This window comes from Hypomesus transpacificus, chromosome 23 (genome assembly GCF_021917145.1).
Source record: "Hypomesus transpacificus isolate Combined female chromosome 23, fHypTra1, whole genome shotgun sequence".
In the NCBI taxonomy this organism is placed as follows: domain Eukaryota; kingdom Metazoa; phylum Chordata; class Actinopteri; order Osmeriformes; family Osmeridae; genus Hypomesus; species Hypomesus transpacificus.
The window spans coordinates 15,537,634-15,553,963 of NC_061082.1; the positions used below are offsets into that span (position 1 = coordinate 15,537,634).

General features: G+C 41.9%; 2 protein-coding genes across 2 annotated transcripts; both read right to left on the reverse strand.

Moving 5' to 3' along the window:
- Positions 1-289: 289 nt before the first annotated feature.
- cdc16 (cell division cycle 16 homolog (S. cerevisiae)) lies at positions 290-12,165 on the reverse strand. Its single transcript, XM_047047694.1, has 18 exons — positions 11,966-12,165; positions 11,591-11,645; positions 11,237-11,334; positions 11,005-11,043; positions 8,840-8,980; positions 8,443-8,602; positions 7,610-7,704; positions 7,096-7,229; positions 6,879-6,958; positions 6,704-6,753; positions 6,523-6,596; positions 6,261-6,386; positions 5,879-6,031; positions 5,625-5,688; positions 4,683-4,744; positions 3,681-3,816; positions 3,279-3,369; positions 290-1,125 (listed from the first exon to the last, which is right to left on the reverse strand). Exons 1-18 carry the CDS (start codon positions 12,011-12,013, stop codon positions 866-868), a joined length of 1,866 nt encoding a protein of 621 aa, XP_046903650.1. The 5' UTR covers positions 12,014-12,165; the 3' UTR covers positions 290-865.
- A 114-nt stretch (positions 12,166-12,279) lies between these two features.
- cfap97d2 (CFAP97 domain containing 2) lies at positions 12,280-14,967 on the reverse strand. Its single transcript, XM_047047468.1, has 5 exons — positions 14,751-14,967; positions 14,486-14,566; positions 13,589-13,707; positions 13,029-13,212; positions 12,280-12,823 (listed from the first exon to the last, which is right to left on the reverse strand). Exons 1-5 carry the CDS (start codon positions 14,844-14,846, stop codon positions 12,512-12,514), a joined length of 792 nt encoding a protein of 263 aa, XP_046903424.1. The 5' UTR covers positions 14,847-14,967; the 3' UTR covers positions 12,280-12,511.
- Between the last annotated feature and the right edge of the window lie 1,363 nt (positions 14,968-16,330).

A 16,330-nucleotide genomic window follows, 5' to 3' on the forward strand; every position in this document is an offset into this window, starting at 1 on the left:
TGCTGTTGACCAACTATTTAAAAAAAACTACAAAACAGACACTGCATGGATAAGTCATTTCCTTGAGGCTATAGCTAGCAACAATTATCCATGCTTCCAATGACCATCATGTAACAACATCACTGTACTTATGTGCACTATTTGTGTACGTTTTGGATAAGAGTTTGCCAAATGAATTAAATGTAAATCACCAAACAGGTTCTGTGATAATGATCCTAAAATTGAACTGCACAACAAACAAAAAAAGAGTCACCCACAAGGATTAGACAAAGAACTCGACATAAAAAGATAAACATATGGTTTATTGTATTAACTGATATTTCTTTTCACCAAAGTCTTGCGTTGAGACAGTTTTGTTTATTGAAAAATCCACAGGTTAGCAAGGCCAATAGGTATGAGGACAGTCTGCTAGTAGACGCTGTAGGGAGTGTTGCAGCACTCTCTCTGTTCAGTCACAAACGGAGGATCAACGACGTCTCCATTCCTCACCCTAGACCCAGAACCAAACCAAGCCCCGTCCGCCTCTCCAGGCTTCCCATTCACAATCAACGAATAACTGTAAGTCCCGCTGTCCATCCATCCGGCCATGCATATTGAATCTCACAACTGAGACAAGTCTTTGTCAAACCGGTCTACACAGAGTTGATACACAGAGTTCCCCCTGTATCTTACTCTCTATATTACACCTCTCCAGAGAGCCGATGACATCACTTGACTATCCCAGTAATTTTAGATGGCTTAGAGGGGGAATCAAAACGGATGCTGGGGAGGAGAAGAGCCAAGAGGTTTGGTTTGGATCTGGTCCCAAAGTCAGGTGTCCCAGCTAGCTCCCCGTGACATCAGCCACACCTTTCACAGGGTGTCATCATGTGCTAGTGTCGGACATGGAGGTCTCAAGCATCATGTCGCTCTCGTACATGTCACACTCTAGGGGGAGCGAGCGCCGAAGAGGCGTGTCCAGTGAGGCTTTGTCTTGATTGGACTGGGGCGTTTCGAATAACATGGCGCTGCTGTCGTCCAGTGTGGGCGTGGCACGGGCATCGCCGGGTTCTGTCGAGGTGTTCAGCATCTTGATCAGTGCCGGTGTGCTCAGGCTCCCTCGAACCTTGTCCTTGATGTCTGTACCTAAGAGACAAATCATAACATTTATACATTATCCTTGATGTCTGTCCCTTAGAGACATATCATAACATTCATACATCATCCTTGAGGTTTGTCCCTAAGAGACATATCATAACATTTATACATTATCCTTGCTGTCTGCCCCTTAGAGCAGTCATTCTCAAAGTGTGGTCCCCGGACCACTAGTGGTCCACCACTGCCCCCGTAGTGGTCCGCGACGGCCACAAGTAAATTATTGCGGCATTTCTAACATACAACTCAGAACGAAGAAAACACAGTCAGTAGTAGCCTATTAAAATGGACTACACACGTTCCGTATTCTGACATTGCAGCCGCTGCATGGGTTGTACCAGAGCCTCTCTGGTTGTACAATGTGAGGGTGTTCTCCCCTCCCAAATAGAGTTGGTTGGGTCCATAGCCCGTCTTTTCTAAAAAGTTTTCTCAGATAGGCTACCGATTGCTGGGCCGGGGCGGCCCAACCGTAACGATACGCGTCAGGGAGGATGGATGGGAGCAGGGCCGGAGTGATGGCATCACTAGACAAGGTTTTACCAATCGAAAAAAAATATTTTACATAAATCTCCAAAAACGATTTTGCGCTCAAATAATGGCCAAACATTTTGTGTGGAAATCCCAATCTGCATCACATCAAACCCATATGTCCTATGTTTGGGCTAGAATATTTACAACGTCTGGCTCCGTGCTTGATTGACACTCGGATCGTTAAGCAGTCTCAAAACTTGTATTTTTTTCTTAGCGGAAATTATAATTAGCAGAAGAGCCTACATTATCCGTTAGAAAATCATGTGCCGCTAACAATTGTATGGCGCCAGGTCTGGAGGCCTGTTGTTCCGGAGATATAGCCTACTATTTAGTTAAATGGTATGCAAGTTTTTATGCAAGTTTTTATTTATTGGCCAAGTGGTCCTTGGTCTGAAAAAGTTTGAGAAACACTGCCTTAGAGATATATTATACATTTATACATTATCCTTGATGTCTGTACCTTAGAGACAGATCGTAACATTTTTACATTATCCTCGATATCTGTTCCCTTAGAGACATTTCATAACATTTATACATCATCCTTGACGTCTGTCCCTTAGAGACATCATAACATTTACAGACTTGCTCAAATTTGTTGGTACCCTTACAGCGCAATGCAATAATACTTCATTAATAATGAATTATTATTAAAATAATAATAATTCATTAAAATATATTCCTTAAAATATATTATAATAATTTGAGGAAGTTCCAAGGTCCATGGAACAGTAGCCAGCCTCCTTGGGCGTGGGCAGAAAGAGGAAAATCGACCCCAGATTGACCAGAAGGATAGTGCGAATGGTAGGAAAATAAGTCTGGTGAAGGCACACATCAAATCTGAGACAGCTGGAGCAGTTTGCTCAGGAAGAGTGGACCTAACTACCTTAACCCTTGTGCTGCCTTCGGGTCACATGACCCAAAGGTTCATAACGAACCATCATTGTGTTTACCCAATTTTACCCAATACAAAAACAAAGAATTTTAATTTAACCTTCGCAATGTGGGGGGTCTGAGACAGCCCAACGGTTAAAAGAAAATGCTTCACTTTGTTTTTGTATGCGGTAAAGTTGTCACAATACGACGGTGGGTCACAATGACTGATGGGTCAGAATGACCCAAAGATAACACAAGGGTTACAAGTACAGAAGCCTTGTTGACAACTACGGAAAACATTTGATTGCAACTAAATATTAGTTTGAGGGTCCCGTCCTTTTTGTCCATGCCATTTTCCTTAGTTTTATAATACAATATTATGTTTGGAAACTAAATCAAAAGCAAAGTAATATTTCTATTAACTATGGAATAAACAATTGTGGATGCCAATTACCTTGGTCAGTTTCAAGTTTATTTCAGAAGAAATTGTGCATTCTTTGTTTTTTTTGGAGGTACCAAAAAATTTCAGCATGTGTGTATTATCCTTCATGTCTGTCCCTCAGAGACTTATGGAATCAGAATCGGGTTTATTGCCAAGCAGTATTACACGTATGTGGAATTTACCTATTATAACATGTATACATTATCCTTGATGTATGCCTCTAACATACATTATTTATGACCATTTATGTTTGTCCTTTAGAGACACATTTATATAGTGCGATATATAATTTCTTTACCTATATAGGCATCCGTGTCACCGATGTACATCTCAATACAATGGCCAAGCATCATCACAGAGAATGTGTCATCTCTCTTCAGTCCGAGTGCCTGCAGAAGGGACAAACCCTTGATGATGATTATTATTATTAGGAAAGACATGGGGACAGCCAGGGACACAGTTGGATATTTATATACAAACAGAAGAAACACACTAAGTACATTGAATGACTGCAATGTATTCTCAGCTAGGTGGGTATCCTTCAGACTAGTCTTGATTAGTATCCCAACTACAACTACTAAAAGTTACGTTATGGACTTCAGCAGCTGTGCACAAGTTTAGCACAGAAATAGGGCTGTCAAGTAAAACAAAACGATTTGTGATTATTGGCTTACATGAGGGAGTCTAAAACTCTCAGTACCGTGTGAAAGTAGTCGATGGCACTCTCAAAGTCTCCCATGAGGCTGTGCACGTATCCAATGGCTGAATAGGTAGAGGCATGCTGTGGGATCAGCACCAGAGCTTGGCGGTGGTACTCCAAGGCCTGCTCGTACTTCCTGTTAGAACAAGGCAAGAGAGCCAATCAGAAAACCTGCTACGGTCCACCTGGGGTGAAGCCAGCCAATCACTGCCCTTAGTTTTCTGGGAACTTTTAAAGACTTGTGATGACAGTGTAATTAATACTGATTAACCAGAGGACTGACAATGGGACTAAACCTAGAGTGAATGTGATAAGTAGATCTTTATAATCACACAAAACATCAAGGAGTTCAGAGTAAATTTAAGGTGCATGATTTAGACAGAGGGAGTTTTATAGTTTATAATAATAGTCTGTGAAAATAACCAAATATGGTATGATTTCATACATCACAAAATTACTGGATAACGCAATGGAGAGTAAATATATTGTAGACCTCATTAGTCAAAAGTCATCAAATGGACAGCTGAACAAACTCACACGTGCATGCAAAACCCATCTTTAAATGAAATACAGCGAAACCTTTAAAACAGCCACTTGGTCTGAAAAGCTATGGGTTCTGCCAGCCTCCTCTATCTGCAGAGTGGCTCTGCATAATTCATTAGAGGATCTTTGCATGAATTCTCAATGCGCGGCCTATTTCCGTAGAAAGCCATGTCTATGAAAACAGTCAGTGGAGAGTGTGGAGAACGAGAGAGGGAGAGAGGAAAAGAGATAAAGCATCATTCTACTGCTTTCTCCCCAGGCCCTCAACCCGGATAAACAGGATCAGGTGTCCCCCTGTTGTGTCTCACAGCACATCTGGATCTTTTATGTGCTGAGAGGCCTGTCTCCTGCCTCTAGTGCTCACCTCACCTCAAGCCCCTTTGAGAGAAAGAGCTGTGACGTCAGAGACGACACAAGCGTGACGTCGGCGACGGGGGGACTTAAATCACACTGACTTACTTCAGCTTCCGACACACGTGTCCCAAGTTGTTGAGAAGCGGCTCCCATTTGTCTACTGTGACCTGCAGGCAGAAGGTCCAGACAATACTGAGTTAACATCAGGAGAGCAGAGTAGTTGCAACAGGGCTTGAAATTGAGATCATTTTGGTGGTGTAAACTCCCGAAATTGTGTCTGCGCGACCTTAAAATATATTTGGGAGCATTTGTGAGTGCAAATAATCGTTATGGTGTGACTTGTTTTATTTCTTGACCAAACGCTCGCTAATTAGCCTACTACACAGTATGTGTATACAGTAACCGGTCAACCGTTCTCTCCAACGTTACATAACCAATTAAACTTCATCTTCACGTTCTCAACTTTGAGATTTTTGTTCTTGTTAATATTAGCCATCAGTCACTCTTTGTCACTGCGCTTTGTAGTCACGTGACAAGGAGCTACCAAGTGCAAAATATAAATCCACAACATGAACATTTTAGTTGTGATGCTCCTTAATATTCGGTGGGTGCTGCTACATTTTAGCTGGTGCTCCTAACTTGGGAGCACCAGTGCCACCAAGTAAAAAATATTATTTCAAGTCCGGTGCAAACTTTAATGGGATTTAATCTATTTGTCTCCTTTTGCTTGTTGTAACTGTAATGTTCTTTTTTTTTTTTACCCATTTATATTTCAGTAATCATCACTGCGCTTCAGAAAGCTTCAGTATATATCAAAACACGCTGAAAATTATTGTAAGAAATTTCAGTAAAATAAATCAGATCTGATTATTATGAATATATTATTAATATCTTATTATTTATTTATTATTACTGTAAGATTTCAAGTACTAAAGCCTATAAAGTAAGAATGTTATTGTTCTTACTTTCAATGTTCAATGTTATTGTGTATGTGTGTTTTCCAGTCCCTACTACAATAAACTAACTTGAATTTGAATTATACATTACTTCATTCCCGATGGCCTTGATCTTGTCCATGGCATCAAGGAACAACTTCTCAGCTGTTTTCCAGCTGCACAAGTAGATTTTGGAACAATAGAAAGCAATTAGAAGTATTTTTTTTTTTTATGTGTGTATGTTTTGCCCCAGCAGATGTCATGTGAGTCTGTATGCACATGTTGTTCATCTGTTTGTGGGTGTTTGAGTTTACACTGATGCAGATCCTTCCTGTATGTGTGTGTGTGTGTGTACAACTGACTCACTCTCCATTCTGGAAGGCGACAACTGCCACCTCGTGCATGACAAAGGGGTCCTCGGGGGCGATGCTGAGTGCCTGGCTGAAGAAGCGCTCGGCAAGCTTGGAGTTGTTGGTCAGACCGTACTCTAGGCCGATGTACAGCATGGGCAGGTGGCACCTGGGAGGGAGGGGAAGGATGGGGCCTGCTTCATTCTTCTGATGTTTGGCTGGAGCAATTCAAAAGCTCCTTTGCTAGCTAGCTGTGCTACCTATTCAAGATGTTAAGTTCCTTTCCTACATTTCGTTCCCCAAATTGTGTTCCACAAATGCGCCACTGTATCTTCACTATCCACACGTCACGTCAGGCCTAGGACCCCCTTACGTGACCCCTCGTACCCCACACGTACCCCTTCATCAGCTGGGCGGCAGTGAAGTAGGCCGCCATGGCCTGGTCGTGTTCACTCTCCACGGCAAACGAGTGTCCGTAGGCGATCCAGGCTGGACCGTAGGTCCGCTCCAGGGTGGTGGCCTTGCTGTGGGACAAAGTGGCCACGGTCAGTTGGAGAGCCAGAGACCTGCATCACCGGGCACATTCCAAGGCAAAGGTGTGTGTACGCAGTGACTGTGTTGTGAGGCAACGTTTGGTGCAGTGGGTTTGATCCAGCGTACCTAAGGTATCTACGTGCATGTTCGTTCTTGTGGCCGACCATCAGATAGTAGCATCCCACTGCGAACCACGAAACCTGAAAACAAACATATACATCCAAATGTTTACGTAGAAATTACGGACAATTTGCTTCTGTTAACTTTTGAGACCCAGCACTCGTAGAACTCAAGAGGGTGTACTTACTGGGTTGTTGGGATACAGGTCTACCAACTTGTGAGAGAGATAAAACAATTCTGTGAAGAATACAAATAAACTGTCAGTAGGATAAAACAATTGCGTTTTATGCGTCTTTTTTAAGCAACGGAATGATAGAACTAGTTTGATTTACAGGCGGATAAACTGCCGTGTTGGATCTTACCGTTGGCCTTACTGAGCTCGACCAGAGTGCCGATGTGGACAGGTAAACAGTTAGCATGAAATGGATCCTTCACCATCACCCTGAGACAGACAGGGACCAACGCTTCGGATGAACTCAAGTGCACGCAATCAATTCAACTCACAACTCAGAATTCAAGATATGGACCAGGCAGAGGATAGAGGGTACTGTGCCTGGGAGCAGACTGGGGTGCCCTTACATAGACGTGAGTTTGTAGCACATCTTGAAGTCGCAGTTGTAGTAATGCCTCTCAGCCAGCGAGACGACCACGTCCAGGTTGTCCTGGAGACCGTGGACCATGTCTGGGACCACCATGTCACTAGGCTTGTTGTACTGGGGAAGACAGACAAGTGCCATGGACAGCAGGGAAGTGGGCATGAGAAAGAGGAGGAGAAAGGACATGGGGGCAGAATTTACATGGAGAGGGATGTGAAAGGATGGGATGAGATGGGGAGAGGGATGACAAAAGCATACAATAACATTGTAGCTGACTTGAGGACCAATCAAGCTCACTGTAGTTAACCTGAGGACCAATGGACCTCTTCTGTCTACAAATAATTCAACAAGGTTTGTTCATTACAGAGATTAATTGATACCCAACTGCATGGTTCTGAAATGAATCACAAATGAAACAAAGGCAGTGATTTGCAGTGATGTTCCAATAAATGAAACAGGAATAGCACCACTGATCCTGGCAGGTTGGGTCTCCATACCTTCTTTAACTTGTTTTCAAAGAGGAAGTGAAGCAGTTCCTCTTCCTCCTCGTTGCACTGTTGACTCAGAGGAAGAGCATCCAGGAAGTCTTTTTCTAAATAGACATTTAAAAAAATGACCACGTCAATTAGGGTTACTGAGAGAAGATGCGCGCGGTGATGCGCATTGTGTTGTTATCTCATCTCTTATCTCATACATCTGCATTCATATTCGAAATCACTAGGCAACTCCAACCCTGGGACCGTATGCTTCTTATCTTCCTCCTAAGTTTACTCTCAATCAGTGCCAAGTCTGGCCAATTAGTATGAGTGGCATTGTCACCACAAGCCATTAAATGTTCCCAGGAAACTAGGGAAGCAGGCCCTCTGACTGGCTGGCTCTGTCCCAGGTGGACAGTTCTTCTGGTTCTTTCATTTTGTTTTGATACATTTACCTCAATGAGACTTTGGGTTAAAGCTGGGTTAGGCAAGTTTTGTGAAGCTAGCTCTTTTAGATTCTGTTTGACACAATTCAAACCAAAACATCCCACCGCCTCCCTTCAAAGCAACTGCCACAAACCTGCAGGGGCAGAGAGTGCGCATCTAGGTAGGCAGACAAACAGGTAGATCGTCCAATCATTAGTCAGGGTACGGCCTAATGATTTGTTGTGTTTATTACAGTCTTGCGACGCCCACAGATGTCGGATTGATTCAATATAACCGTCAAACCCTAAATATGTATTGGTTGCTAACAAAACTTTTATTTTGGCAAATATAGAGTGCTTCTCAAACACATTAGATACTCTGCCTTTAAGTAAAGGTGGATATAAATGGAATGTGTCCCGCCCTCTCACCCTCCTGGGCAGTCAGCATGTGGTGGGACGTGAGAAGGTCAAAGGCTTCAAAGCAGTACACATCCAGCTTCAAGGCCTCTTTGTAGCTGGAGGTGGCCAGCAACCGGTTGTCCATGGCATCATAGATTTTCCCTCGCAGGAGACATATTGAGCTGTTTATCTGAGAGATGAGAGACAGACAGATATTTGGTGTGTGAATTCTTGTATCAAGATGACACACACTTGAAGCTGGAATTAAATATTATTTTCATTCAGAAGATGGGTAGGGTGTATGAGAGATCAGAATCTAGATGTATGATTTATGTAACAAGAGCGAACAAATAACCAGTCCAAGACTACAACATTCGGTGATCAGGAGACTGTGAAAAGCAGCCTCCCAGTCAGGGTTGGGACTCACAGAGGCAGTAGACATCTCCCAGTCTTTTCCTGACTCTCGAACGCTTTTGTCCTCCTTCCCACTGCGGTCCAGCAGCTTCTTACAGGCAGGCTCCTCCATGTCCAGTATGTCCAGGGCCTGCTGAAACTCTTTGGCAGCATACTGGGGAAACACACAGCTCACAGCATAAACAGGCAGAATACCTCAGAAACACACAGCTCACAGTATAAACAGGCAGAATACCTCAGAAACACACAGCTCACAGTATAAACAGGCAAAATACCTCAGAGACACACAGCTCACAGTATAAACAGGCAGAATATCTCAGAAACACACAACTCACTGTATAAACAGGCAGAATACCTCAGAAACACACAGCTCACAGTTTAAAGGGGCAATTGACTGGGTTTTTTGGGTATTTCACACTGTTCCTTAAGGTCTCCGAATAGGGTATGTAACATTGGTTGGGTTGAAAATGGCCCGGGTGCTGTTCTATGCCCTCTGACAGATCCTCTGAAATGTTCCCGGGAAAAAACACTAGCTTTTCTCCTTTTATGGTATGCTCATTAATATTTAGATAAGCTGCGCGCTGATTGGTTGGTTATTAACGAGTGAAGCTGGGAGCAAAAACGCAACACGGCCAACAGCAGCACTCGCTGAAACACCGAAGTTGGAGACTTGAAATAAAAACGCGCAAATAAATCTATTGTGTCTACACAACACTGTTTTCAACAGATTTACTATATATCATTTGAAATGATAACATTACTTGTTTCCACTTCTGTTGTTGAAGCAAACTGGATTGACTTAGGTGGGTAGAACGTTAGGCTACAGCTTAGCAACCAAACCATATCGTGATTCTACTCGGCTTCAGTTAGCTAGCTAGGCTAGCTCTAGATATCTTGCTGTAAAATAACATGACAAAGATCTGGACAAACATGCATCGTGAATTGTAGATTTTCATTACACAGGTTATTTATTTGAATGAAACACAGTCAGGAACATGAATCAACGTTAGCCCCATTGCCAATAAACTAGGCTAAATTATCACACATTCTACCTATGCTCTTGCGATAACTAGCAAGCTAAACTTGTTTACAGTACATGCCTACAGTTTAGGTGTTACTAGTAACAGTTACTAGCAATGCTAACGTATCCTGTATCTAGAACCTGCCTTTCTCCAGTTCTTTCAAATAGATTACCTAGACAGGCGTTAGCAATAAGCCAGACTGCAGTTCGTTTTCTGGCTATTTTTCGGAAGCTTCCCTTCTAATGCCGATTACAGCTTGTCTAGCTAGAGTCATTTGATGTGTGTAGAAACGTATTTAGCATTCTACCTGGTATGCTATATACAGGAAACGTTAGCATTGCTAATAACTGTTAGCACAACATCATACTGTCCTTATAGCTTGCGGTTGCAATGAGCATACGGTTGGAACAGCACCTCTTTCCAGGTTCAGCTTCCTAGCATATCCGCTTGAAATTGTCCAAGGTTGTCAAAACTGTCTTGGGTGAAATGTTCAGAGCAAATGAATGATTGAGTGTCGAACTTCGCCGGGATCTTCTCATACACAACAGCTGCCATGCCTGTTGAATGTTTGGCTCCTTGGGAAGACTGTGAGTGTTAGCCTTCCCTGTACAGCCTGGAACACAGCATTTACGACCGTAGTCCATTTTCAATATCCTTGTTATAATTCAAAACGTTCTTCTTTGTAATTCCTTATAAGTAGCCTACACAGAGCAGCGCGCAATTAAACTAGTATCGGAGATAGACGCTACCTCGGGCTGGTCTGGATGTAAATTCTGGGGCGTGACAAAGATACAGACCAGAGCCAATAAGAGGGCGTTCACCGGTCCTACGTAGGACCGGTGGCTTTGTTGAAAAGCTAACGTTTTACAGCCAATTTTTTTCTTTTTGAGATTTGAATAGGAAAGAGGTGTCAATGGACTTTGATATTCACGGTATGTTCAGTTTACCTTCCGAACTGTCGTTTTTCAACAATGACAAGGTAAAATCGGTTTTGCAGTCAATTGCCCCTTTAAACAGGTTGAATACTGGAGAAACACACAGCTCAAGCAAAAACAGAGCTAATACAACAAACGGGAGGCATACTGGTGAAACCCATTAAACACACACTCGATAAATCACATTATTACCATAACTATAAAGTATTGTTCATACTTACATGGCACCTAGCAGCTAGATATTGACAAGCACCATACAACTGAGGGTGAGAAGAAAAAGTAGTACTGCATGTTAGATTTGAAATAAACATAATATTATCAAGATCTTGTTCATAGCATGATATTAAGGTCAAAATGCAATGTTAAAATAAGAGAGCTGCTTTGGTAGGCAGAAACATTTGGTTTAAAAAATGTCCCCATGTTTTAGACTCTGGAGTGCAAGTGAGGTCTTACCTTGTCTAGTTTGCGTGAGCGTAGGGCATGGGAGGCTCTGTGGTACTGTGAGGTGAGGTAAAGGCACTGTGCAAGCCAGTAGATGTCCTGTGGGTCTTCTATTTAAGAAAGGGAGACCAGGGTGAATAGTTACCTAGAGCCAAGCTATATTCCTATAGCGACTCAGTCCACAATCAACCAACGGTCCACAATATGCATTATTGTGAAACCGGACTTAAGTCTTTTCATGTGGTAAACCGTACACTATGTGAAAACTTGAGATGGAACACCAAGAAATGAACTGTCTGTTTTTGTCTCATTACTCTTTAGAAGTAGTCTGTAGTAAATAGTAAAGAGCCGATAGTAAACACTTACCATGGGAAAGGGATGCTATCTTGTCCGCCCAAAATAGAGCACTCTGATATTGTTGCTGTAAACAAAAATAGAGAGGTCACAGTGCCACATCAAACATAAATGTATGGTCATGATGTGGACAGATGACGAAGAAAGAAATTGCAAGCTAGCTAGTGCTATCTTGTTGACGTACGTTAATTAAGCTTGATCAGCTATTTAGTTTGCTTGCCGCCTCTTAAAATAGTTAACAGGCAATATCTGCACTAGCTTAGCTAGTATTGTATACTATTAAAACAGATACCAGCTGAAGCTAGCTAGCACTAGCAATGTAGCAGACGACTGACTACTGTAAATGAGCTAGCTAGCTCTACTACACTTAAACAATCCGATTCTTACCTGATCAATGTAGTGCCGTACACGTTTTCGAAGTCTATCAAGATTCATTGTGAGTTATATACCTGTCACTTTGTAATTCAAAAGTGTATCATCATCATGCAGTAACTGACTAGCTCGCAAATACAAATTTTAGCATTCGCTAATTCGCTAGGCACGCAGAGGCAAACCCGCGGCTTCTATTGCAACGAGTGTTTGGCTCCTAAAATTCCGCAGAAACGTTTACTAGATAAATTACAGTTCCTAGTTTATATTTGAATGTTTGTAGGCATGGCTTATTTCAGTATTTATAAAAAAAGCACACACAATTTCTTCATAAAATGTACCTCTTCTGTTTTATTTCCCATTTGTATTCCAATTGTTCAATTTCTGTTAATTGTAACATTTCTTAAGTTGAATGAGGTGGTAAATCTTGAATTCCCCTGTAGGGTAACCCCGGAAAACAAAATGTATCTGTATAAAATCACAGTACAAAATCACAAATGGACTTTCATTACATTCAGAGAAAATCTAATCCTGATACAAAAAGCACTTCTCAGCCAGTCCCATCTATGTGATCTGCGACTCTTGACTCCTGGGTGTGCTCTCTGAGTTGGGGGTGTCAGTTGAGGAATCTTTGTCAGAGTTGTCAGGAGCAGCAGCAGTGTCCTGCTGGTTGCCTCTTTCTTCCTGGACCTGGACCTTGGAAGAACGCTCCATCTCTTCATCCCCCTTGGTACTTGTGTGTGAGTGGCATTGAGGACTGGGTTCTGGTGCCTCAGGCCTACTCTCCTCCTCAGTATCCCTGCCACTGTTACTCTGGCTGGGCTCCGTGTCTGACTGGAGTGCCCCTCTCTCAGAGCGATGGCTGGTGGAGGAGGCCTTGGAAGTACAGACAGTATCCATAGGTTTAGCAAATTAAACCACATTGTGTCACGTTTAAGTGTTGATAAGAGCTTTCCACGTGACATGCCTCTTACTCATGGTTGTGAAACTAGATAACTTGATTAGGATATGCAAGTACAACTTGAATTAGGCTTTGCAAAGGATAAAATACATCTATTTATCATTTATGACGAAAAGGCACCTTTTTGTCAGGGGCTGTTCTCGGGAAGATTCCGATGCTCTCCATGAGTTTGCAGGTCTTGAGCCAGTCGTGGTGCCAGTCCTTGGCTCTGTAATGAGGCTGACACTGGGCGAGACGCTGCACAATCAGCTGGTTGTCCAGGGTGATGCGCCGCAGCTCCTGCTTTCGTCTCTCTCTGCTCAGACTACACAGACAAGAGAAGAGGGTGAGCCTGGGCTAGTAACACCTGGTCGTGGGAACTTGCTCTTGAGTGTCCCGCAAAGTTATTGCTAATTAGCTGAAACGCTCCTATGAAATCCCATGAAAGGGTAGTCGTAAAAATAAATGAAAGAGTGAATCATTGAATCACTCAAATAAATACAGGGTGTTTAAAGTGACTTTCCTATTCTTATTCTTCAACTGCACTGATCAGTGAAAACAATATGAAATCTGATTGAGACGACAAGTGTTCTCAGGTTCGTGCAGGTGAATGGAATTCATGTCACTGTTCATGCTTCGTTAGTTTTCTTGTTTTCCCTAGTTTATCAAAATACAACAGACGCCAACCACACCTAACCAACCTCTTGTGGTGATAATCATTCTTGTTATCTATCCGTCCAGTGGTTCTCATGATGTGAGATATCTTCTCCAGCAGCATGTGGTTTTCCCTTTGTATTTTGCTCATCTGCTCCTCTTCAAGCTTGACACGGATGAAAGCAACAGAGTGGAAAGCAAAATAAGACATGACAATATAATTCCATTTAAATAGGCTAATTCCCCAAAAGTTTTGTATCCAATAAAAAATGTGACAACAAGCTTGGACCCCTTGTGGTTCATAATTATAAACATAGTCTTTTGCCTGTTAGTGCCAGCAATGCAATAAAGAAAACTATGTGACAACAATAATGTTTAATGTAACTGACACCTGTAACAGTACAACTGGCCTCAGGTCTGCTCCCCTCAGTTGAAAAGGGATGGAACCATCCCTGAATGTATTAACACGTAACGTGTTTCTGCAATGCTCATTTCCGTTGAAGTTAGATATTCATGTTTCACAGCCACTAACGCTGAGCCAACCACAGCCAGGACAAGCTAACACACTAATAAACTAATAAAATGCTTACTACGCTTGCCTACCATACTGATAAGTCTGCCAGTCGTTGATTTTGGTGCACAACATATTCTTCATCTGAGTCTAGGTCTGATGATTGATGCACAAGGCCTGTGATATTTGCATATTTGAATACTCATAGATCCAGTTTTTTTCAATGAGGGAAACTTATTAGATGTGCTTCCAGACTCTTTTCAGTTGTATTTAATGCTTTCTACGTGGGAAAACCATGTTAAACAAAATGATAATCAAAGCAGAATATAAAAAATGTCTGTTGGGTGACTAAACATTACCCTCTTTGCTGCCAACTAGTGGTTTTATCTTGATTCATATTAAATGATAATGCTTAATGAAGTTTACATGTTACCTTTTGCTTCTTCATGTTGTTAGAAAGGTGTTCATATGATATTGGTGGAGTTGTATCAAGTGTCGATTTCGCTGAAACCACCTTGACAAGTAAAACACACATTAATGAAAATTAAAATGTAAAAGCTTTATCTCAACCCTTTTATTGCATGTCTATTTTTTTTATAACTCCTCTCGCAAAGACAATTCAGTTGATTGCATACAAGAAAAGTCAATTATGCTAGAGAAGGCCATGATACAGTGACCATGTGCCGTGAATATCTTACATTTCTCCTGTGCATGTCATAGGAGGTTTTGTCCCATCTCTGCTGCAAGTATCTGTTTCCAGTGGAAAGCAGAGGTTGGTACATCAACTGTTGCATGGCTATTCCCTGTGGATGAATCCGTCAAAGTTCAATTTAGTAATGACAACGTCTTGAAGATTTCCTCATATAGCTGCCTACCAGCTCTGCCCTCTCTCTTCTCCACTAGTCTATTGAGCTCAGAGACTGCAGTGTTTATTGCCTGTCATACAGAAGCTACCATGACAGCAGCTGCCCTGAGAGATGAATGAAAAAGAGCTTCAAACGTTTTGCTTGCTGAAGCAGCTTCACACAGGGACACAGCAGAGAGGGCCTTAATGAGGGGTAAACAGAAGTCTAATTTAGTAACGATAACATGTTGTGTGTATGTCTTATTAATAATTTACTAATAATATAACGATAGATAAATAGTATTTTCATTACAACCAAACATTTTAACACCAGAAATACTCTTCCATCTTAGAAACTTTCATTGGTTTACTTATGCTTATACCGAGGATCACAGCAAATTACATGTCCTTAGTAACAGTTACCAGGAAGCTAAACTAGCATCAATACAAAGGTCATAGTACAAGGTATTTTATAAGCCTCCCTGGGAGGTCATAAATCACGTGTTTAGAAAGCAGAAGTGCACTGGTTCTAGTCCAAAACATTATTTAATATGAGGAGTCAGGTGGCTGAGCGGCTAGAGCATTGGGCTAGTAATCTGAAGGTCGCCAGTTTGATTCCCGGCCAGTGCCATTGACGTTGCCTCCGGGAGAATGTCCCTGTACTTACTGTAAGTCGCTCTGGATAAGAGCGCCTGCTAAATGACTAAATGTAAATGTAATATCACATTCAGACTTTCAGATAAGTTATAAATGTGATACTAATTGTTGCTTTTGCGAAAAACAGAAAACCTGCTTGGGACCTAGCAATAAGCAGTGGTAAGGATCTTTGAAGGTACAACATGAACAGTATGGTGAAGATGGTAAAATCAGAGCCATAGAGAGACATTTCTCTCAATGGCTCTGACAGTGAAACTTCCTTTGAGACTCTGAGGTGATCAGTTGCTAAAGGAGTTTAAGAGGACAATGTTTCCACCTGCTGGCCAGAACTAAGACTTGCATGTACAGTTCTAGTTAGAATAATTGCTGGTCATCCCTAGAAAAAAGTGTACATTTGCGGTTCCATCTACAGTTATAAGAAAATACTACCCTTGATGTGCATTTTATTCAATGTGACCATTTGAAGCAACAGTCAGAGTGCTGTATACATTCAATTGCCACGTATGTCTACTAGTCTTATATAAAGGACAGTTTATACCACATGCATTATGTGTTTGGAGGGACTTGTTCAATGTGAACCCCATGTAGAGTAACCAACACATCTCAATAGAGACATTCCATTTGGAAAATAACGTATTTGGTCTTAATGGAATTCAACATCAATTTGAACATGTTAAACAGTTTCTGTAAATCTGTTTCATCAAAGTATAGCAGGGGCCTGGTCAGTCATGGTGGCAGTAGCATACACCACTGTCATTGGCGTAAAGCTACATACCA